Source organism: Alligator sinensis, unplaced genomic scaffold, assembly GCF_000455745.1.
Source record: "Alligator sinensis unplaced genomic scaffold, ASM45574v1 scaffold12_1, whole genome shotgun sequence".
Lineage (NCBI taxonomy): Eukaryota > Metazoa > Chordata > Crocodylia > Alligatoridae > Alligator > Alligator sinensis.
In genome coordinates, this window is record NW_005841973.1 from 477,503 (window position 1) to 501,982 (window position 24,480).

At 46.4% G+C, this 24,480-nt stretch overlaps 1 protein-coding gene and 1 pseudogene across 1 annotated transcript in view; both read right to left on the reverse strand.

Annotated features, from left to right (window-relative positions):
• Positions 1-2,143: 2,143 nt before the first annotated feature.
• On the reverse strand, positions 2,144-10,925 carry LOC112549826 (annotated as a pseudogene).
• Positions 10,926-13,320: 2,395 nt separating this feature from the next.
• DDRGK1 (DDRGK domain containing 1) overlaps positions 13,321-24,480 on the reverse strand; it is a 41,057-nt gene continuing 29,897 nt past the window's right edge. Inside the window, exons 6-8 of the mRNA XM_025200689.1 lie at positions 18,799-18,855; positions 17,313-17,361; positions 13,321-15,105 (exon numbers count right to left, since the gene is read on the reverse strand). Coding sequence (XP_025056474.1) covers positions 14,933-15,105; positions 17,313-17,361; positions 18,799-18,855 — 279 coding nt within the window. The 3' untranslated portion in view covers positions 13,321-14,932. The remainder of the gene's footprint in view (positions 15,106-17,312; positions 17,362-18,798; positions 18,856-24,480) is intronic.

Below are 24,480 nucleotides of genomic sequence, written 5' to 3' on the forward strand. Positions count from 1 at the left end.
ACGACCGTAATCATTTTCCTCGTGTAGAAACTCGATGTGGTTACCGTGCACATTAGCACATGCTAATTAGCTCCCATTACTGCTCCAGCCACAAGCTTGAAGATGGATTATGCCACGCGTTAATAGGCAGCTTATTTCCAGTTGTAACACATTTGAGAGCAAGATTAAAAACAAGCAAGCTCATAAGCACCCGGGGATCGACCACGTAGGACCAGCAGGATGGGAACTAAACTACTGGCACGTCCAGCTCCTAGCTTTACTGGTCTGAAATTACCGCAGACACCTTGTCCTCCTGTCCTCCCATTTTTTCATTGCTTCAGTTGGCAACGTAGTGCTAGCATATGCACGGGCTTGCTTCCCGAGCATCACTTTTTGCAAGAAACAGAAAATAAATAGTGAACCGATAACCTTGGCTGGTAACCAAGTACGCCAAACCTCCAGACTCCTCGTCTCCCCGCTCCTGTGCATGTGGGTGAACTGGAAGCTGGCACGCTTTACCAGGAGCAAAGGCATGTTGCGAGATCAGCTGTTTGCTGGGAAGCGATAGATCATTCTCTAACCTTGCCTTTGCCCTCCACCGCTGCTCCCTTGTTGCCATAATGAAGCACCGCAAGAAAGTAAGATGCTGCTGCCCTCTCCCGGGCAAGCGATGGATCGTCTGGTGTTTGGGAGAGGCGAGCATTTCCCCGACTTGCAGACACTTGGGACACACGTCCTAGCCCTGTTTCGGGTCGGCAAGTGTGTTGTCATATAGGGGAGGGCAAGCAGGACCACTTGATAGTGCGATCTCATCCCTTCTACAGCACAGGCCCTTGGTAGATTCAGATATCCTCTTGCACACCCACTGGCCTCGTCCACCGGTTACCTTATTATCTTGCATACAACACACCCCAGAAGAAGATGCGTGCATCATTTTGGAAAGATAAAACAAAATCTTTCCTTGTAGGAAATAACTGGGTAGCCGTCACAAGGGAGCCCACCCTGCTCTTCATCTCTTCGGACTGCAACCTCTCTACCATAGGGACTTTATTTGTATGGTGTCTAGCACAACGTGCGCCACTTTTTGCCTTTTGGGGGTCCCCATCATAGGCACATTGCATAATAATGTTGTCTCTTAAGTGAAGAGTCATCCCCATAGTATTACCACTGTTTATGATTACTCCTACTGATGGTTTCTGAAGGCAAATCCTGCCAAGCGGAGTTTACAAGCTGAACACGTATTGCATGTGAATAACTTTGTCAGTACTCTTTGCTCATGATTGGCTTCAGTAAAACTGTTCATACACGGAAATAACTCAGTATGAAAGGGTCTTCAGGAATATAACCAGTGAGAAACCAAACTATAAGCAGGGAACAAAGCTATGGGGTGTCACTAAAATGTTTTTTGCAGTTGTTAAACTCAGGGTCGGTGCATGGTGGGACATGGTATTTACTTCTTTTAAGATAAATGGATGATGCTGTTGCTAATGTCGTGTAGTTATTGTGCCAGGCTGGATCTAAAGGAGGTCTCATTGGATAGGCGTGGGGTTTTGCAGATCAAGAGGGAAGTCCTAGGCGTAGGAAGCGGCAGAGAAAACGTTGTTCGTGGAAGATGAGGATGAACAAACCACGAGTGTTTTAGTCATGCTGCTTAATGCTCTAAAAAGAAGAGTTGAGGGCAGAGCAAAAACCTGTATAGGATAGGATATTAAAGTATTATTAGCAGATCAGAGGGGATAGGAGGCAACATGAAGGGACGGGATCAGCAGTGGGAAAGCAAGAGAGATGTGGGAGGTTTCAGAAATGATGAAGACTAAGAGTCACGTTTCCTCACTGCTACAATCAAGGGCTGGACAGTCTCGGCAGACCACAGCTGGCCTCCTCCATTCAGAGACGCCAGCAGCCTACCGAGCACACAGCGTTGTCTGGTACTTGAATCGGGATAGGGCCCCTGAAACTTAACACCTAAAACTAAATTAACAATGGGCCGCACGGTAGAATGGCACGAGCCGCACAGCACGTACTCGCCAGGTGATGGACGGAGAAAAGCACGGCCCGCTTGTATAGGCAGGCTGTTTCGTGACACGAACGCACCCGAAATGAAGAACCGCCGACACCAGCCACCAAATCGTTCCAACTTTTAATAATTTTTTATGCAGGAGAACGTAAGGGAATCTAACATCCGCACGCTGAACGATATAGTATTCCTAGCACATATTCATTGCTCAAAATTAAAAGGCCATCTACTCTACTGCACACTTGAAAGCCCTAAAATACCGAACAAAATGCAAGTAATGGCAAATAACAGATTCCTCCTTCTGGGGAAAAATGGAGCAGAGTGAACCTAGGTATGGAAAGCTTTCACTCCACGCAATGTCTTCTGATGCAAACGGCCACGGTGCTTCTAAGAAATTGCACCACGAAAGCCTTCCCCAATTGCTTGCTCTTGTCTGTGTTGTGTCTGAAAACCATTTCTGGAAAGGACTTGGTCTACTGGTGTGGGGTGGGCACCTATGACTTGAAGAGAGCGTTGCTGGTTTCCTAGAGCTGAAGATCCCGACCCAAGTTTTCTGCCTCCCTTTTTTCACGCGCTCTGAGCCGGATCAGCAGGCGGCTGAGGAGGAGGAGGAGGAGGACAAGACGGAGCAGGTTCTTTCCTGTAGACCAGCAATGCCCAAATGGCAAATAAAGACGCCAAGCTGGCTAAAGCAAAGGCGATGGTGGTCAAGTAGAAACTAACTCCTAGAACCGCTACGTAGTTCTTTTTCGGTAGCCCCCTTTCGGCCACGGCACGCCGGACCACGGATAAGACCGAAACACACATCCCCAGGACGAAGGCAGTAAAAAAGGCTGCGGAGAGACAGGAAAGAAAAGAGAGCGCTCTCTTTAGTGCCCCCGAACTCGTCTCAGAGCAGATCTTCCCAACCTCGGGATCTTGTTCAGTGACAGCTACTCTCGTCTTCTTCCCCCGCTTACGACGGTGCCTGGAGCCCCTTCCCTTCCTGCTCTGCAGACCCTGCCTACCCGTGAAATCTGGATGTGGAGATGCCCAAGCTATGGCACAGCGAGTGTGTAAAGGATAAAGGATAAGACAGAACCAACGTGGCTCAACTAGCTAGCTGGGAATGGATGGGGGGGGCTGGGACGTGCCGGGAGGAGGGGTAGCACCTCCCATTTCGGAAGCAGGACATGGAGAGTAGTCTGATTTTGGGGGGGTCTGGTACAATTGTACGCTCCCCTCCCTGCTCGTACTCTTTGGCGGACAACGACAAGGGTGCGGGATGGCCCTCTGGTCCCCCCGCGCAGCCCCTCTCGAGGATATTGCCAACTGCACTTTCTTGAAGCAAACCATTCTGGTTTAAATTAAGATGAAAGAGCCTTTGAAGAAGAGTAGGGAAGAAATCTTCTTTTCAAACGGCAGGGTTACCTGTCAAGATATGTAGGGCAACTGCAACGATCAGACGTGTCCTTCCTAACTTCTTTACCTCGATGAAGTCAAGGAGGAAGGAAGTGAAGCCCGTGATTAGCGCCAGAATAGAACCTGCTATTATCCCATCTACCTGGGTCCAATCATCTCGAGCCCACAGCATGATATCTGCAATAATTAAAAAAAAAAAAAAGAGACAAATCGTTAACACTTTTCCTCGTGCCCCGGCTCCTCCGCATGTGCTGTGGTGCCGCTGGCCTTCCATAATTTGTTGAAATGAATGAAATGATGTAGCTTACCTGACGGGTAGATGGGAATAGCCAGCAGCATACAGGAACTTCGGGGACCTGATGCTGAATATACCCAGAATAGTCAGTGGAGGACTCGTTAGCTCACAGTTTCCTTAGCAGTTTCATCTCTTTATTGTTAGTTCTGTCATGTCTTCAGAGAAGGGATCATAACTTTGTTATCTATTTGAATAGCACCCTAGCACAATAGGATGCGTTGTCGTACAAAATTAAAACAAACCTGTATTTTCTCTCATACGACATATATCTTTCCCCCCCAAATTCAGCTGCTGGACATTCCTGACCTGCACTGTGAGGCAATACGGGACTAGCGGTGTCTGCTTCTGCAGGGGTAAGCCCCAGGAAAGCTGCACGTGTTGGATGGGGGGCAATGTTCTGGCACAGGCTCGCGCGGCAGAAACTGCTACTCACTTCTTGCCGCTGCGTAGCAGGATTTTCATGGGGAGATCTTTTTTTCTTCATTCTGCCTTTCAAACCCAAGGTATGGGTTTGACATTTTACAGAAATTACAAAAATTTTCCGGGTCACGTTGTATGCAAGCAAATACGGTAGTTACAGACTATACTCATATGCAACACAGCTGGAGAGAGGCGTGAATTCTGCTGACCCCTATTCTCAGACTCCGTCCATGGAGGAAGGGGAATCCTTGCTACCAACTCTTCCTGCAGAGAAGGACGACCCTAAACTAGCCAGCCTAAGCGTGGCTGCCAAAGCCGCTCGATTGCTGGTAGATGTGGAGAATAAGGATGCCAACAAACCCAAGTGATACCAAGTATCCCTGACATTAAACTCCTATAATTCTCTATCCCACCAGTGCAACCGAGAGGCCCTGCTGCAGAAAAGACTCTGGCACATCTGCTCAAGTCAGTCTCTCTTTAGCAAAACACTCAGGCCTGTATTTATTTCTTTGCAGTCTCTCCCGTCGTTAATGGAGAATGCTGCTCCCTTATCTTAATTTCTATCTTTTCTGGACAACGCGTTCGAGTGCATGTTCCAGTCGGGATTGCCATTTCGCCAGGTTTCTAACTATAACTCCTTCAGCGTCTGGTTACAAGACCTCCACTAGTAGTTTAAGGTCCTCCATGTTTTTTGCATGCTCTCGGCATTTATATACAACCATTTCAGTTGTTTCTAACTGGCCACACTCCAGGCCCTATCAGTAATCAAAGGGATCCTGGTTTTCTTTGGTTTAAAAAAAATCCCCAATTTTCGATTAAAAAAAAACAACCAATCCCAGATCCACATTTCTCCATGATTAAAATGAAACACTGCTATATATATATACATACATATACACGCGCACACATACATACATACATGTACATATACACATATACACACATAATGTATTTTATATATATAATATATATATGTATGTATGCATGCATGCATGCATGTATGAGTGATGTTTCATATAAATCACAGAAAAATGTGGATTTGGGGTTACTTTTTTTTTTAACCGGAAACTGGGGATTTTTTTAAATCGGAGAAAACCAGGATCCCTGGTAATCAATCGCCTACCCGACCACTGTCCTCATCAGTATTAGCACTTCTGTCCTTGCTGTTCGCCCGTTCGCATGCTGACGCCCCTTTCTCCATTCCAGATCCTCGTTGACATGATTTTCCTCCTCCTGCAGAGTAAAACCAGGCATGAGGATGACATGAGTTTCTCCCAACACTTAAAAGCTCTTCCCATCCGTTGTGCCAGCCTCAGGCCCACGGAGCCGTGTCCCCGGGTTGTCAGGTGGAGACCATCCTTCCATACGAGTCCTCTCAGTGAATGCCCCAGTGAATGTCCCAAACCTTGCTCTAAGTACCAGTCCAGGTTTGTCCAGTATCTCGGCCACCCTGACACAGTCCAATGCAGGAGGAATCCTGCTGCTTCATTTGTTCTCACATAAAGGTTGACTCCTCTGCTCTTTCAAGAGTCCTTTCAATCCTGCACCCATAGATTCATAGATGTTCGGGTCGGAAGGGACCTCAATAGATCATCGAGTCCGACCCCCTGCATAGGCAGGAAAGAGTGCTGGGTCTAGATGACCCCAGCTAGATACTCATCTAACCACCTCTTGAAGACCCCCAGGGTAGGGGAGAGCACCACCTCCCTTGGGAGCCCGTTCCAGACCTTGGCCACTCGAACTGTGAAGAAGTTCTTCCTAATGTCCAGTCTAAATCTGCTCTCTGCTAGCTTGTGGCCATTATTTCTTGTAACCCCCCGGGGGCGCCTTGGTGAATAAATACTCACCAATTCCCTCCTGTGCCATGGCTCCTTCTCTTGCTTCTAGCAGATGGCACATCGTACTGTTTTCTGGACATGTTCTGGGTTACACGCCTGTCATTTCTTCTTAACAGGGAGTCCCCAGTGATGCAGACCTTCTTCTCATTGGTGTTGGTGGGAATATCCTATGTTGTCTCTTGCAGGAGGCTTTCTGCTGTCTCTCAATCTTCTGTATATCATCCTAGTTTGTCCTCCGGCCCCAGTTCTTAGCTACCACGTCTGCACTGTCTCCTCCTCTTTTCTGGTGGGAAGAGCTGCTCTCCCTTTCCCAAAATTCAGAAAGAGTTAGCAGATGAAACTGCAGGCCTGGGAGAAAGTACATCCAACAACTTCATCAAGTCAGGGGTGGAAGCACGTGCCTGGAGAGTACAGATGCAACACGTAGACTTTAGAAGGGGGAAAATGGCATTTGGACAACTACTGGCTTGTAATTTTGATCCCCACAGCAGATCTTGAAGGAAGGGGTAATCAAAAATAGGAGATAGGATCGATCCTAGGACTAATATATTTTCATTATGATTAATGATCTTGGTACACAAAGCAAGGATTAGCTCATAAAATCTGCTGATGACAAAAAGCTCATCAAGGCATCATCAGTGCAGATGAGGATCTGGATATCGCACAATAACCACCCCCCAAACAACAGGTGACTGAGGATTGAAGTGATAGAAACGGGATGAAATCCAGTGCTATAAAATGCAAGGTCACGAACAAGCAAAACTTCTGCTTTGGGCTTATAGCTCAAGAGCAGAAGATAGACTTGGGTGGCATAGCTGATCCCAGAATGGCTTCACGCCAACCAGAGCATCCTGCATCTGCCATGAGAAAGGCAAATGTGACGAACCCTAAGATCATAAGAACTATTTCTAGTAGACAGGGAGGGAAGTGTTAATAGCATTGTGCAAACGCTAGCGAGACTCTCTCTGAATGACTTTGTGCTTCCCGTCACCCAAATTCAAGAAAGATGAACTGAAACCGGAGCTGGGGAATGGAAAGCCTACCTAACGCGACGGGGTGGGAATGGCTCGGCTCGTTTAATCTTACAAAATGAAGGCCGAGAGGGGCTGTGATAATGGTGCAGGAATACTTGAGGGTGGATAATATTGGGAGGTAACTAGTTAACCTTAGGGACAATGTTGGTACAGGAGCAAATGGGCTCGAATTTGACTGTGAATAAACTTAGGCTGGAAATTTCAAAGAGTAGAGTAGTGAGGGTCTCCGACTTTGAGAGTAGTTGGGGCAAAAAAGCCCCCCAGACCCTAATCACTTAGGAAATGGGACATACTAAACTCGTGCTAAGGCTTGTTTGATGTGTCTGCAGCAGCAATGTACCAGGCACGAGGACTTAGGAGCTCTCCTTCAGTTCACATGCTTAAATGCAGCGACGTCGGAAGCAGGACATGCGGAAATGGTGTTCTGGGAGTAGCTTTAATTGGTTTTGTTTCTCTAATTTATGGGAGGGGATAGACACCCGTAATTTTCCATGAATGTAAAGAAATAATGAAGTCAGTGGAAAGGCTCACAGGGACTTTAAAGGAAAATCGAGCAGTTTGTTTAAACAAAGGGTGCTGTTCGCATGCACAGATCTTTTGAACTCTCTGGGGAGAAAGGGACCAGGCAAAAGACCCCCAAAGTTTGTCGCTCGAAGACAGCACTGAGAGGGGGCTAGTTATGGATGGTTTCTTAGAGGAATGCCCCATGTCATTAAGCGAGGTGTCTATATATGCTTGGGCAGGGAGAGACACAATTAGGATTAGACCCAATGGACACTGGAGAAAACCTTTGGGGCATACACCAATATATCTGATGCTGACAGTATGGCAGGGAAAAGCTTTTAGGAAACCGTCAGTGTTCGGCAATCCTTTCATCTTGCTGGGGGGTCTCTCAAGAAGAGCATAAAGATTGGACAAATGCCTTCAGGACATCACCAGGGGAGGTGTCATGGCATGCTGTTAGTCACGGGCAACACTGGCATCTGCTTGATTTAATTAGTTACACAGGCATTTTTTTTTTTTTTAAATCTCAATTCATCGCTTGCCCTTGCAGCCTCCAGTGCTTATTAGGAGATTTCTCTTCTTCCTGGACCGTCTCGTACAGCACGGGTGGAAGATGTCTGCAATTCTCTTGCCTTTCCAGGGCTGCGGGAAACACGATCCCTTTGGGTTGCAATAAAAGAATCGGGCTATTCATTACATCAGCTCATCTCTTATCAATGCCCGGGCTGTCTCCGCATCTCTCGCCACTTACTAAATTGTTCTCTGAGGAAAAGTCTTGTTCGTGTGACATACGCGGCATACGGCAGACTCAAATAGGGAAGGACTGGTTGAATCCTTTGCTGTTAGCAGAGACAGACTGGGAGGAGGAGGCGAAGTGATAGTGGCTTGTGGAAGTGGATATCTAAGGGGCCGGACCGGAGGGTCCTGCTACCCTACAGAAACGCACCTTTGTTATGCATCAGAATAGGAACATCACACTCCTACCTTGATTCCACGTTGGCTCATCAGGTGCAAATTTCCAAATTCAGCTCTCACTTACCTTGACTATGGGACAGCTGCTGATCTGGACTCCTCTAACCTAAACCAGTCCATGAAAGCGGGCAGGGACGTATAAGCCCAGGAGGTAGGAACTTTTTTGTCTTCTGGCTCTGAAAGCTGATTTTTTTCTTTGATAGAAACATGCTTTATTACTGTTTTTTTCTCTTCTGGTTGGAAGGGGAAGTTTGCCCTTTCAGGCTTTTGTTTTGCGGATCACCAAAAGGATGACGTTACAGGTCTAATAAAAGATGCTGGTTTCACCCAAAGAAGCTCGTCTGCCTACGTCCTTAGACCAGCACGGCTACAACCTACCCCCCAGCCCCATAGGATACCTTCTAGCACTCCTGGAAATCAAACGCTTGGTACTGGGCCCAAGGCAATGAATAAAATCTTCTGGCCTGTGTTAAGCAGGTGATCAGAGTAAATCTCAACTGGCCCTATGAATTCATCAAAGTCACAATATCTAGCAATGCCTCTGGAGATGGCCAAGTCCCCATCCCAACAACTGTGAGTTGATCACGGCTTGTGACATTTGGTGTTGTCCTGAAACTCTCAGTTCCTGGAGCCATGCGATTACAATAGGATCTAAACTTTAAAAAGTTCCTAGAATTCATTTTTTAGAGAAAAGCTTAGAAACAGGAACATTCATGCTTGTAAAGCCAAAGGGCAAATAAAAGCATGAATTTATTATTTTTTTTAAATCACACGATTTTTAAAGGCGTACGACTGGCAATTCTGATCAGGGCTAAATTGCTTTTACCGAGGTGAGTCGACATCTATTTCAAAATAAATAAATCAGAACTTTTACCGATGGTACCAGGAACCCAGATCTGTGTTTTTCCAGGAAAGCATTTGAAGTTTTTTTGCTGCTTTCTAGAAATAGTGCTCTTGGATATTTGAGTCCTGGCAGGATAGTAGAATTAGTGTGATCTGAATCAAAGGAGCCAGTAATTATTTGTACGCCCGGTATTACCGTCGTGTGTAGGAGCCCTTGTTCTGGACCAGAGGATGGGGAGGAAAAAACAGCGATGGACAGCGCTTAATAGTAAGGAAAAACATAAAACTAGAACATAAAAGTAAAAACATTTCAAGACAGAGAAAGGAAAGGAATATTCTAGCCTTTGAAACAATTAAAAACTGCATTGGGCAAAGCACTAGAAATCAAAATATGCCAGGACCAATCAATCCTGAGCTCTAGCAAAGATGAACCGGATGACCTACCAGAAAACCAATCCGAATGACAACCTAAATACTAAGTCATCTATGCACCGGCCTTCGTAGCCTTTAGAGTGCTTAGCAACCTAAAGCACCCCGGTGCTTATTTACTAATTACAAACCTAATTAAATAAAGCTGCTTAGTCCATTAATTAATCCAATCCATTGCTGCTAATGCTGCAGAGCATTCAATAATGCTGGTGTCAGGAAAAGAAAACTAGAACGGTTTGGCTTGGGGAAGAGAAGCGTTAGAGGGCACGGGATGGAAAAGGGTATCAAGAGATCGGCGCGGAGAGCAATAAGCGGCCAGATCTCTATGTTTGGAACGCCCCACTATAGGAAAACTTGGCTTTAACCATGGGAAGTGTATTTAAAACCAACAGAAGGAAATATCCCTGCTGGTTAGAGTCACCGTCCCACTCAGCCAGGCAGGGGTGTGATGCCCCGACGCCATGAGGCTGAAGTTCACTTTGAAGGCTCGAATGCACCCTCTGGAAACTCCTGGGAAAGCCGAGCTTTTGGGATCAAGTTTAACCCATGCCCCAGACTATTGCACCGTACCCCAAGGCTGCATTGCCGGACAAGCTCCCCGCCGTCTCTCTCCCCCACAACCTGGGTCCCCCCTGACACGCAGCCCCCCAGGTCCTTTGCTTGTAAAGATCACCCCTTTCCTTCCTCTCCCGGGTGTTACCTTGCTCCCAAAAGTTGGGCGCCACCGGGTTGAACTCCTCCGCCGACGTGTTCAGCCAGTACGCGGAGTGCAGGCTGAAGGGCACCCCGAAGGTGTAGGACACGGCCCAGCGCATCACCAGGCGGTCGTCGCTGTGTGCCCTGTACTCCAGCTCCACCCAGCTCAGGTAGGAGATGGCCACGCAGAGGGCCGCCAGGGAGATGCATTGTGTCGTGGCCGCTGCCAGGCCCTGCTTGGCGGTCAGGGGCAGCAGCCACAAGGACTAGGGCTTCTGGTCGGAGGCTCGCTTTTGGAAGGGGAGCGAGCGCCGCCACGCAGCTTTCTCCGGCTTGGCGTCCTCCTCCTTGACTTTCACCAGCTTGGCTTTCCCTGGCTTGGCGTCTTCCAGCTTGGCTTCCTCCGGCTTGGCTTTTTTCTCTGGCTTGGTGATCTCCGGCGGGGCGGTCTCTGGCTGGACATCCTCCGGCGGGGTGGTCTCCGGCTGGGCCGCCATCGAGCCCCCCGGCACCGTGCGCCCGTCGGCTGAAGACGGCTTCCAGGCGGCGGTGGGGGAACATTCCACCCCAACGGTCCACCTGCCGCCGCGGTCCCAACCGCTCCCGCCAAGCCCGCGAGCCTCGAAAGCCAATCCCCTTCTCCGACGCCGAGCCCTTCACCCACGCCAAGTGCCGGGATCCCGGGTTTTACCCACATGCGTCACGGAAAGCCAAACCCGTTGCCCTGCTGGCTAAAGCTATAGCCTCCTAGCCCCCCCTGCGTAGCATCCAGGCACTGCCCCGTCTCAGCTCTCATTGATCCCCGTGCTAATTGTTCGCAGAAGTTTAAGGCTGGAAGGGACCTCGGGAGATGGTCAGATGTACGGAGCAATTTGAGATGCGCCTGTCACACCCCGGGGTGCTGGATAGCTTATTGCTGATATATCCCAAAATGCAAACACTTCTCCCAAAAGTCTACCTGACCACCCGTGCCAGCACTACATAGACCGTCACCTACCACCTGGGCAGACCCAAGACAGGGAGGGCGGCGTGCAGACTGGCAGCAGGTCTTCTTGGATTTGCCGAGTTCTCCAATTTTCCCTCCAGCCTATATTCTGTGTTTATGGTCGGCTTATTCTAATAGTCTACTGAGCATCCTCCGATTAGTTTTATTTAAATTTATTTTGTTAAAACTTTGGGGGCCAACCTGAACTAGATCTCTCGTGCACTTGGAAGGTGTCAACTGGTGGGGAAAAAAGAAGGGTTTCTTGTATCCTTCCTTCACCATCATGAAATACTGCTTAACACTGTCCTGTTTTCTCTTCACCATAGTTTATAGGTCTTCGCTGCCAAGGCCGCTTTTTGACAACTCATCTAAGAAACTTAAAAATGTACCGATATCAAATGCATCTACTTACACAACCCTACCTGCTAACATTTTAAGATAAGAGTTTCATAGTTGGTCGGGTCAGAAGGGACCTGAGCAGATCATCAAGTCCGACCCCCTGCCATGGCAGGAAAAAGTACTGGGGTCAAACGACCCCAGCGAGGTGTTCGTCTAACCAGTTATTCTACTGGATTTGGATGATCAAATACAAGGTCTTCTTTCAGGCCTTGCACTCCATTTAATTTGATCTCATGACTGGTTTGGCAATGTTGACCATTTCCTTTCATGTCGTTGTCATGTTCACTCTGCTGTCACTCAGAATCAGGCTTTGGGGCCGTCTGCTTTAGCCACATTTCTGCAGCTTTGCTTGGGCCCCTTGCAAATGGCAACAGAGGAAAGCCCCAGGGAACTAGAGCGGAGGGCAATCAACCAGGAATTCCCAGGGCTCGCTCCCGTTGGTGTCCCACAGGCGCACTGATTAATCTCTGCACTGCAGATTTCCTACGTGAAAAACGTCTCCCGGTTAGGAGGGCTGCAGTGTGGCTAATGATCACAACTATGGACTGCACAGACGTTTTAGCAACCGTCATTGGGAGAGGAGCCTTGAACCCAAGGTAGTGCTTCCTTTCTTCAGAAAGCAGGGTGTTTGGTATGGTTTCTCTCTTGCTCTTCCTTCCTCACCTCCGCATGAGGCTGGTGAGCTAAAAGGAATGCTTTCCTGGCCATTTCAGTAATTGCATCTGATCCTTGCTTCCCGGTACTAGATTTAATATCCCCAAAAATTCTTTGAGCAAACAGTCCCTCCCTCCCCTCCAAAACATTTGCAGTGCAAACTGTCCTAGGCCCTGCCTTGCCTGGTCCTAAACTGCTTTCACTGCATGTGCTTCTAGATAGTTTGAAAATCTCTTTGAACACAAAAAAAGGTGTTGTGACTAAGCTACGGAGGACGTAGGTGCTGCACTGGAATGATGCTGCTATGGTTTGGGGGTGAGCAGCGATTTCTGCCTCTTCCCCTTCACCCCCCCATCCCACAGGCACCCTTCCCTAGGCTTGCACTTTACTCTGTGAAGTGCCAGGGGTCCCCCACCTCCCCCCGAGCTTGCCAGGAATATTCAATAAAAGCATTTCCCTTGGGATAAGTGTGTGTCGGGATATCAGGGTACCCAACACCGAGTGAATTTGTGCTTACTTGGGTTTCTGTATATGCAGAGAGCTTGGAGGATTGCCCATCTCTTAAAATCCAAAGCAGCTCAGTGCTAGTGGCAGGACTCTTTGCATTAATTAAGTGAGGTTAGGCGGCGCTGCAGAAGGAAGCTTGCATTAAAAACACAGAAATGGTTTTGAACTCTGCTACGTCCAGAATAAGCGTGTACGCAGTTGGAGTAACCCCAGGGGTTTCAATGGAGGTCTCTGGACTTAACCCTGGGTACTGGAATCTGCCGCAGTCTCCATGATTTCTCTCACTACTTAAAGCTTTCTAAAACCCACTCATGAACGAAGAAAAACCCACAAACTCCAACGCGTGCAATTTTCTCAAGTGGCTTTATTTCACTACAAGAAGAGCCTATTCAATGATAGGACAGAACAAAATAGCAATGCACCTCTGAACCAATTTGAAATCATTCAGACACCTTAAAAAGCTTTAAGATCAACCATCTTCTTTGATGATTACCGACTCTCTCTGAGATGGTAAAACAGACCAGCTTTTGCATCAAATATGCATGGCAGCACTACTGCTCAGTGTTGCTGCCCAGAGCTGCCATGTCCAGCAGTACCAGCTGTTGAGAGAACCACACTTGATTTGGTTGTTGCACAAGTATCTTATCTCATTTACAGCAAGATGTCTATCCAGCTTAGTTCTACCTCAGCATAGTGTGTGCAAATAGAAGTCTGGTACAGCGAAAACCCTGTACCCGATTACTGTGTCATACCCTCAAGCGCAACGTGTTTAATGCAGAAAGAAGGAAAAATTAACAAAGCACTTATATGGTTACTTTTTAAAAAAACGTTAAACATGTCTTCCATACTGAAACTCATTTTTTCCTCTAAAGTAATTAACTTATTTAAAGCAAGTGATACAATAGCATCTTAGTAATATGCTGCTCGTGGCATTAATTGCATCACTGAAAGTCCTTCAAGGCAGTTCTCTGTGTTACTAGTATTTGAATACCCAAACCTGCCGATACACAGGTGTTTGAAACCAGCAGTGTCTCCGACTTGGCACAGGCCTTCAGATGGGTGGAACATCAGGATGTAACAAGAGAAACACACAAGGCCGGCAGTAATTAGGACCGACCTGTAAAATAAGATGGGGAGCTCATCTCTGCGTGTGTGGATGTTCCTGTCTTTCTGGCTACAGACACAACAAAGAGGGCTTTTGAGTTGGCCAGCGTGCTTTTGGCATTCTATGCCTCCGATGGAGGTCTTTTATGTGCCACAGGCTGCAAAGATTCAATGTTTGAAGTTCTCTGAACCTGGGAAGTGCTATAGAGAGAGAAAGGTCTAATCTCTTCTTTTTTATCTTCCTGGTCAATTCTGGAAGATACAGCAAAAGCTGCAGGTATCATGATAGATCTGTTTTCCTCACCTGAATCCAGGCATGCTAGACTACTTTAAAACTAGAATTTAGGCTGCACAACTAGCTGGATAAACCCCCTGTAATTTTGTTACGTGGATGTGAAGTGGACACAGGAATCTGGGAGCCAATGGGTGTCTGGGATGGTGTGTACTTACCCAGAACAATCTTTCTGCCCACAAACAATGCAGGTTTCTGAGTCTTGAGAGGGATCCGGACTGCTTAGATGTGCTTATGGGTGTGCCTGGGCGTGAGGGCTATGCACTGACGTGACAAAGTAATCAGGCACTATAACTGAAATCCCTGAGCCAGAGCAAAAGCGAGAGAGAGAAAGTGCAGTTTTGCCAAGTTCTTCTCCAGCATCCTTTGCAAAACAAAATAATGAAACCCCATTTTATTCCAATTACCTACTCTAATCCATTTGGAAGCAGAACTCCTGATGAAGTCCCCCAATTCATGTTGGGATGTGACCATCATATCCCCTCTCTCATCATTAAAAACAGACAGGATTTTTTTTTTAAAGGCCAACATTGCTGTGTCCTCCCACACCGTGGAATGTATCCTCATGCCACAGTCTGAGTTACTGCTTTGCTGTCAGGCTGCAGGTTGATCAAGGAATTGCTTGCTTGGGCCAGTTCGGCAATGGAGACTCGTCCTCTCTGTCTGATGTATTGAGCCACAGCGGCCATCTCCTCCGGGGTGATGTAGATGAACTTTCCTCGGTCATCGATAACACCTACAAGATAAAAGGTGACCTGGAGTCAGTATTGCAAGGCTGACTACATTTCCAAGTACAAGGCAGGAGAGGGTGGCACTGTAGAGACTAATTGGTTCAGAGAGGTATGAGCTTTCATAGGCAACAGGCTACTTCATGAGATGCCTGTTGGATCTCATGAAGTATGAAGTTGGATCTCACAAATGGATTTGGAGAAAGACAGGGTTTAAAACAGAGAGGAATTTACATACAAAGGAAAAGGGCAGGGCGAAAGGACACCGCAGTGATAAATGCCTCGTTGCATGGTCAGAACAGCCATTGAGGTAGGTGCCTAAACACTTCTGAAAGTCACGTTAGGCCTCTAAACACCTTTGCAAACAACTGGCCCTATACATTTTAGCTTGCTTTGCAAAAAAGACAGTGGATAGACTTGAAAACGAGACACCAAATTACCGGCTGAAGTAACACACTGCACAGGGAGGTGTTTTGCAAGTTCCACTAGTGCATCTCAGTCCTCACCTACATCATCTTTTCAGATCCAGTCCTGAACTTCGTTTTTGCACGGTGTTAAATGCACTGAAAGAAGCAGCCATTCTGTAAAGCTGACAAGTGCTCCTTAGGCACTAGGGTGGAAATTAAGCAAACCGCTCAAGCCTGTGCTTAAGTATAAATGTGCGAGATGTTCCACTGATTCCAAATGGGACTATTCACAAGCTTTAAAGTTAAGGGCATATCCAAATGATCTGCTGGACTCTCTAGATAAACCCTGTGGACCAAGGGGGTCTTGCTGGTGGCTGCAGAGATTTACATACAGACAGCACCGTGATGATTATGGGGGATTATGACCCCAGCACTTGCTCCTGCCCAGGGCAGGGGGCCGGACTTGATGATCTGTTCAGGTCCCTTCCGACCCTAGAAACTATGAATTTATTAGAATACAATAGGCTAAAATAATTAACTGTTGTTAGAAGACTTCAATAGTAGAAAGCAAGTGCTCTAACCACTGGGACTATCCTACCTAGCACAGATTTCTTTGTGTTCTTCGGTGAAACAGGATACCCTGTGAAGCGTGGAAAATCAGCTTAACTCAATTTTCCACCCTTATACACTGGCAGTAACTTTTAACAAAAGACGATAGACTTAAAGAACAATATTTAGCAACAGCTTTATCTATTTTGGGCGCATCATCCATTTAAAAAGAGGAATGTGGGATTTTAGAATGACAGAATCACAGAAAAATTGGGCTGGCAGGGACTTCATGAGGTCATCTAAGTCCAGCCCCCTGGCTCCAGGCAGGACCATCCCTGACTAAACCCTTGCAAAAGAAGACAAGCACCGGATGAGGGACTTATGGGTACGTCTACAACCAGGAACTATTTTAACTTAAAATTTAAAAAAACACATAAATAGGTTTCAGGTTGCCATTGTCACCATCAGTTGGGGAGAAGAAACTGTGCTCTCAACCGTGGCAAAGTTCCTTGCCCAGACTTTACTAATTTGGCTCAAAATGGGCAAAGCAACTCAGGCCTTGTCCAACTCTGGTCTCTGGGCTTTCACAATGTCCCCTACTGCTCCTGCAGGTTAACTAATTTAGATCCAGGAGACAGCAATTCACACTTATGTGCAGCACAGCAGTGCCTGTGCTATTTAAGGCCTTCACAGTAGGACTTAAATGATACACAGGCCTTGTGCAGGGTCTGTCTGCAGGTGAATGGCATTCAGGGTACATTATTTTAATACCATGCCACAGTTACAACCTTGTACCAAAGAGCTAGAGAGCCTCCCTCCAACACTGCAGGCCAGTTTAAACAGAAAGTCTTGACAGGTGAAATTGGGGTAATATAGCACATCTACTACTTATGTCTAGTTGGAACATTTTCTTCCTAGCAGGTAAAGCATTTTCTAGGTCAATGGGGGCCAACCTCTTTGGCAGGTATGCTAGGAGTGAGCCCCGCACCCTCTGCAAGAGCCAATCCAACCACAGTCCCCTGCCTAATATGTTGCTCTGCTTTCTTCTCTCTGCCATGTGCTCCCTGCCCAATCTGCTACTCTTTTTTTCTGCTTCCTACACTACCTGCTGCTATCCCTTCCCTGATCTCGTGTGTGCACGCATAAAGACTGTCGGTGCCACTTGTGGCATGTGCCCCAGAGGCTGGCCTCCTGCTCCTAGGTTATCTATTCACAGTCTAACCCAAGTAGATAGAAACATGCAATCTTTCCAGTGTCACCTGTCAGAGTACCATCTGCCATCAGGTCTTGTATTCTATTAATTGCATCCTGTTGGGGAAAGAAAAAACAGCCGGTTAAGAGACGAGAGGAGAGATTTCATGTTTTTAGACATATCAGAGAAATCGTTATTTCTGAGTGCTGAACGTTCAGATAAAACATGCATATCAGCATTCCCGCACAGGCGTGAATGATCAGCTGGTTGTCGGACAAGTTTCTAACTGTCAGTCTCTGTAACTCTGTTTGCGTAAGGGGAGCCTAGAGACGTGCTCGTTCACATTTAATTAGAACGTGTCGGAGCAGACAACGCCTCACTGTCACGTATGTTAAGCCCCCGCAAAATGGCCACTGGGGCACTTTATCTAAACCCTGTCAAATGAGCTTTAAAGCATCCTGCAGCCGTTTCGAAACGCACAGGGGCTTAATACACATGACAGCGAGCCGCTTTAATTAGAGCGGCTATCCAGAAACGGCTCTAATTAAAACACGCCCCCTCTACCCCCGAGCACGTGTATAGGCAGCCAAGTAGTTTCCCCTTTGAAAAATTGTTATTGCAAAGTTATTTGGAGGTCAGGGATACAGTTCAACTATTTCTTGAAAGTGCACTGCACAGATTCCCAGAACAAGAAAGTTTGTGAGCAGGTGGAAAAATAATAAATAAAATCAGCCACATCAATCGAGCCACGTGCATTTATATTATATGCATTTGTATGCCTCAAATACATATACAGAAGTGTATTAATTCTGTTTAAGGTTCTGGCGTTGTCAACAGGACAGAGGAAACGCGCTAAATTTATCTCTAGAAATCCCTACGGCCCCGTGAGGGGCTGACTCAGTGTAATCAGATGAGGTTTTTATTATTCATGCAGAAACTGCACTGCATTAGATGCCGTGGAAGAAAATAAAACATGAGACCCCCCCAGAGTGCAGATGGAAGCAAGACAGAATAGGAAGAAGCACAAGAGCAGAGGGATGGAGAAAACCAACTGGAAGGCAGAGGACAACGGGTATATGATACTGTGAGTTCACTTGGGAGGGGTCTGCGTAGGGTTTGAAGGGAAGTTGTTAATGAGTAAGGATCATACTACGAATATAATGATTTAAAATTATTTTTCAAAGTGAGCGACATGGAGAAGGAGAGGAGGAAAGAGGACAAGGGGATGCCAGCAAGGAATGAGGCTGTCAGGACAAATACTTTGGTATGAACGACACAGCTAGTGTTGCAGGTCTCCCACTCATCTGGACCGCTGCCGTCTTTCTCAACAATGAATATGCTTCTAGCTACGTATTTAGGCAGCTTTGTAACCCAACCTACCCTAGATTGGTAAATCAGGAGAGGGCACGTGAACGTGCATTGGATGAACCTCAGAGAAAACCCAATGTATCTTCCACAGAAGCAGACCCGCATGGGAGGAACCCTACTTGCCACCTTCCCTCCTTCCTCCAAATGTACCATTTTCCATGTTCATTCAAGCCTTTAATCTTTACCTGTGTCCTCAAACCCAGATGGGAAGCCAGGTCCTCCAGCTGAACCACCTTTGTACTCTATGGGAACAAACAAAAAGTGAAATGCAGCTGAGGAAGTACTGGGTTAGCATGTTATTTGGCTAGCTGCAGAGATGTGAAGGACGCAGCTAGGCAGCAAGAAATTGCAATTTAATTCCTCTTTCCTAGCCAACGTTTGCCTGGGGAAATAACTAGTGTTGCATCGTTTGAACGAAACAGCTTTGCTTCAAGATAAGCTGGAAGCTCTTGCCCACCTGGGGATGGAGATTTGAATGCGTTTCTGGGCATCTGTTTTGAACAACAGCTTATTTTTACAGAGGCAGGATAAGCGCAAGCACAGCTTGGATTCTCTGTATGCAACGCCTTGTACAATGCCCCTGGCTCCGTTCTTCCTGCTACCTGTATTTCTTTCTATCCAACCACACTTAACTCAAGCTTCCAGGCGGCATGCTGGAGACTCCTTTTTATTTCAGTTTCAAGGATGGTGCAAAATACCTTTAAAAATTATACTTGGGCCAGAACTCCTGGTGGCTCTAAGCTCTTTAGTGGTCTGTCTGCTCTTTGTGGTTGAATCTCCTTCATAAGCTTATCTCTTAGCTAATTTCTTACTAGCAGAAGCATATACCCAGTGCTACTTCAGAGAGGCAGTGCACACAGACCAGTGAAAAACCAGGAACTCTTGAGTTTTGATCTCCTTCTGTGACATGAATCGAGTCATTTAGATTCCAATTCACCACTGCTTTAATCTAGTTTTACTGTTCGGTGCAACTCCATGTTATTACACAGATGACTGGAGTAATGCCATGCAGTGGTGAATCAGGATCTGAACTTCCCCATGCTTTGGCTTTCCCATCTGTAAAATGGGTTAACAACACATACATCAAAATGCAGTGCAAAAAATTAACGCTGGGGAGGAACTTTTGAAAACATAAGAAGTGTTAAGTAGTCTTATTTATTTTTTCTTTTAGTCCTGACCATGATTTGCAATACTACAGGGAGCTGTACAACTTCAGATGCAAGTTTTGCCTTTAAATGATTGGAGATAATGCTTCCAAAGCCATGTTGCATTTGTTTTTGGCTTCTTTTAAGACTGCAGGGATTCTAACTCAGATGGACCTCTAAGAAATAAAAAGGCTGCAAAACACTCACTGCTTTTCATTCAAACACAAGAAAAGAAAAAAACCACAACCCCGGCACCCAGATTTACTAGTTGTGAAGTCAGATACAGCCAAGCTAGAGAACTGACTACTATGGACTGAAGATATGAAGAGGGAACCAGTCCATGGAATTCAGTTCTCAGAGCTGGGAACTGCCAGATTGTGTCACATCTTCTTTTAGAAAGGATAGGGTGGGCAAAGCCACATTTACGAAAAACAGTGAAAGAATAATAAAACAGAAGGACTGAAATCTTAACCTACACATATGCCTGCCCTGGTTTGTCAGGGGGTTTACTGGAAGCTTTCCAACTTACACATTTCCCACAGACAATATGCTAGAAGACTCGTTTCGCAAAAATATACTGCAGTTATTAAGCCTCAAAGTCGGATTCAGCACAGCACGAAAGTGCACGCTGAATTTTTGTAAGTGCACATTTACAATGGGTAAAGGTCTTTGCTGAACTGGGGCCCCAAACTAATTTAATGGCATCAAGGGCAGGATCATCCTTGACTAAAGCATCTTACCCAAGTGTCTGTCCAACCTGCTCTTGAAATCTTCCAGGGATGGAGATGGCACAGCTTCTCTAGGTGCCTGTTGCAGCGCTGGACCACTCACATAGCCAAAACGTTCCTCTTCATCTCCAACCTAAATTTCTCTTGCTGAAGCTTGAGGTCATTGCTCCTAGTCCTTCCTCTCCCCTATGGCCAGGGGCAAAAGCCCATCTCTATCCTCTGTTATCCATATCCATTTAATCTGTAAGCGCCCTTTAAGTATCTGAAGACTCTTACCAAATCCTCCCTCGGTCTTCTCTTCTCCAGACTCACATCATCTTTAAATGTTGAAGTGTACTGCCTTCGTAACTATTAAAGCCCCTATTAAGAGCCGGTGCCTCTCCTTTTAAAAAGAAACAGAATCGTCTAACATGACAATCGGCTGCTGGAGAAAGGAAACAAGATGTTGGGACCCACAGAGGAATTTAACAGTCAAGGCTGGGATTTTCCAAGCAGCCTGAAGAGCATCAGGTGCTCAACCGCCACTGAATTTCATCTCCTACTCCTTTCAAGCTCTTGGAGAAACCTCATTAAAATACCCAGCAAGGCACAGGCACCGACAGAAGAGCCTGCATGTAAAAAGTCTCTAAGAAAGGAATGAGACAAGCTGCCTCCACTCAAAACTTCTATTGTCAGACGCTATTTGAGAGACTGGCCAACTTCAAATCATTTCATCGTTTCATATGAAACGATGAAATAAATAAATAAATGAAAATCAGTTGCTCGTTAAACTGATGAAGCTGAAAGAATTTGTAGACGGGTATTAATAACTTGGCACCCCTGGAGCAGACAGCTCCTAACAGCTACAAAAGGCACCAATTGATCCAGGTAGAATGGATGGTGTGCTCCCTCATCTTTTATGAGCAAAGTATTAATTTTCAGATATAAAGGGAAAAACCATCCATTTTGAAGAAAACAACGCTCTGGCTTTTGGTCTCAGTGCTGCCAACCGTCTCCATTCAGCAAGCCACGTGCTTAAACCATGTGCTGAAGTCCTCTAAGTGGAACCTTAAGCACGTGCTTAAAGTCCAAGGGATATCAAAGAAAGGCAACTATAAATGGGTACTTAAACACTGAACGGAGGCTTTAGCGACTGATCACTGCAACGCGGAGAAGTGGCTGCAGCACCTCGTGGATTCGGAGCCAAAGATCCTCCTCCCCATTTTGAGTAGAAGGACGTGGAAGGAAAGGGCCTAATCAGTCTGCTTGCTGCTCTTCTGGTGCAGTTTATTTAGGTTGTGATTTGATGGGATTTTAATGTGCGCGTGCGTTCAAAATACTTGATCAAAACCCAGTTTTAATCACAGATAATGGCGGACACAGCACATGAAACAAAGCACGGTGCAGCCACTTCAAGGCGCTCCTTTCCATCAAAGAGCTCCCGCTGACCTCGGGGGAAAGCAAAATCTCCAAGCTATGCTGAGGACCCAAGATATGAGTTTTGCCCTTTGAAGGCCCATCTTCATGATGGAGTTACTTGAGTTTTGTCCCTGTTCTCTCCACCCAAAAACCTCTAGGCCAAGTTCAGTGGACTGGCCCATCTCAGATAGCCGGCCCACCCTTGGGTGAGGGCCAAAGACCATGTACTGCTTTCGTTTGGTCCAGTGAGCTTCCCCACTCTGCAATGCAGACACAGGCTCAACCGCTCAAGTGCGCGTTGGCCTACGCTTGCCAACAAAGCCACCAGCGCTCTCAGAAAGATATGCCGCATCTCACAAATTCACTGACAAGGAATGACACGGCACCTCAGCTTACTGCAGCACAAGCACTCATGTAGCAGAAAAAACCAACAGCGTACGGAGATGTATTAACAGGACTTGCACTTGCAAATCAAGGGAAGGGATTCTTCCATACGATTCAGTACTGGGGAGGTTTCAACTGGGGCACTGGACTGCATCCAGTTTGGGGCCCCACGCTTCAAGAAGGATGTGGTCAGTTTGGAATGAGATCAGCACAGAGCAATCAAAATGATTAGGGGATACCTGGGAGGCAAGACTAACGAGGAAAGGCTGAAAATAACTGGGCACTTTTACACGTACTCCGGGGCGAGGGGGGAACTTTAATTAGAGCTGCTCTACTTAAAGCGCCACAGCGCCTCGTGTATCAGTGTCCCCGCACTTCAAAATGAATTAAAGCTCATTTGACCAACTTTAAATTATTCAACAAACACTCGAACTTGAACTAAAGCTCATTTGACAAACTTGAGTTCAAATTCTGCTGTTTTGAAGCATGGGGCCGCTGATACACAAGGCTGCTGGAGCATGGTAATGACCACAGAGACTTGATTAATCCAGCTGCTCTGACACGCTGTAATTGCAGCATGTCCCAGCAGCCTCCCAGCATGTCTACAGGCACTCACTTCATTTGGAGAAGAGAAGACTGAAGGTAGGGATTTGACAACAGTCTTCAAATACCTAAAGGGCAATTAAAGAGAGGATGGAGATGGGATTTTTTTCCTCCATGACTGCAGGGGACAGGAATAGGAGCAACGGCCTCAAGCTGCAGCCAGGAAAATTTACACTGGAGATTAGGAACAACTTTCTGACTATGAAGGTGGTCAAGCATTGGAACAGGCTGTCTTTCCTTGGAGGCTGAAGAGCAGGTTGGACAGATGCTTGGCTGGGATGGCTTAGCCAGGGACAATCCTGCCTTGACCAAGGGGGCTGGGGACTAGATCTTTTGGTCCTATGAATGTGCAGGTCCTAACACCACCCATGGCAGGATACAACACTTGCGAGGACCCAGCAAGTTAAGCATAGCTTTGCAGTATGATGAGGGCGGTGACCTAAAATGACTGTACAAAGACACACACTGCAAAGAAAAAAAAATCTACTGATCACTCTGGATTTCCACCAGCGTCACCGATATCTGGGGTGGCTTGAAGCCAGATGCCTGTGCATGCAAGAGATATGAGTGCTAATGAAACTTTCCACGTGTCTGTTAAGCCGAGAATCTTGTTCCCCATAAAACTGGGATCAAGTTAACCAGGACTAATACAGGTAACTGCACGAACTGAATGAATATGCTCTTCTCCCTCCAGCTCCAGATAGGAAAATGTACTTTGAAAAGCAAAAAAACCCCGTGAGAATTGGGTATTCTATTTTTAATTGAGGAGCAAGGGGGGGGGGGGGGGGGGGGGGGGGGAGATGTTCAAGATGATTCACAAACTTTAAAAATGCAACTAGACGAACAGCACATTCAAAGGAAGCCTAAGGCACCCTGACCTTTTCTATAATACACCTCTAAAGGTTAAGATGACACCATGCTTCTCAGGGGTATGAAGTTAGAAAGGAAATCATGTTGAAGGCTTACATGACCTTTTACTGTGCACGCGTTTCAAATATACACAAAAGCAACAGACTACACACAGCTACCACGATCCTTATTCTCACTCAGATGCGACACCTTGGCTATAAAGGAATAATTGATTTTTTTTTTTTAAATCAATGCTGCGTGTTCACATTCAGAAACCCAGGGGCTGATTTAACCAGGCACTGAGCACCTTCAAGCATCTTGACCTCAGCATGAACAGGATCAGGTGCCACGGTACTTGCAGACACTATTTTTTCAAAGATAGAAACTTTTCCACTTAAAGTGCGGGGAATCTAACCAGGATAAAGGCGGACTGTTAATACACTGCTGAAGCCAGCCCGCTTCTCTATGAATTCCTTTTTTAGGCTGCATAAAAAGCTATTGCCAACTATTCGGGAGCGTCTGATTTCTTTTTGAAGTGAGCTACTTGAAATGGAGCACGTACTTCAGCCACGGGGAAAAAAAAGAGAAAATTTCGATGCAACATTTCCAAAGCGTCTTCTTATTTTTAAGTTTATTTTAAACCCCTAGTTCCAAACTGAACCCCAGGTATACAGAACTCCACACTTCAGTAAAGGAGAGCCGTAAACTTGTATGTAAGGGCCAAAAACATGGCCACAAAATTAAAATCGAAGGTAAAAAC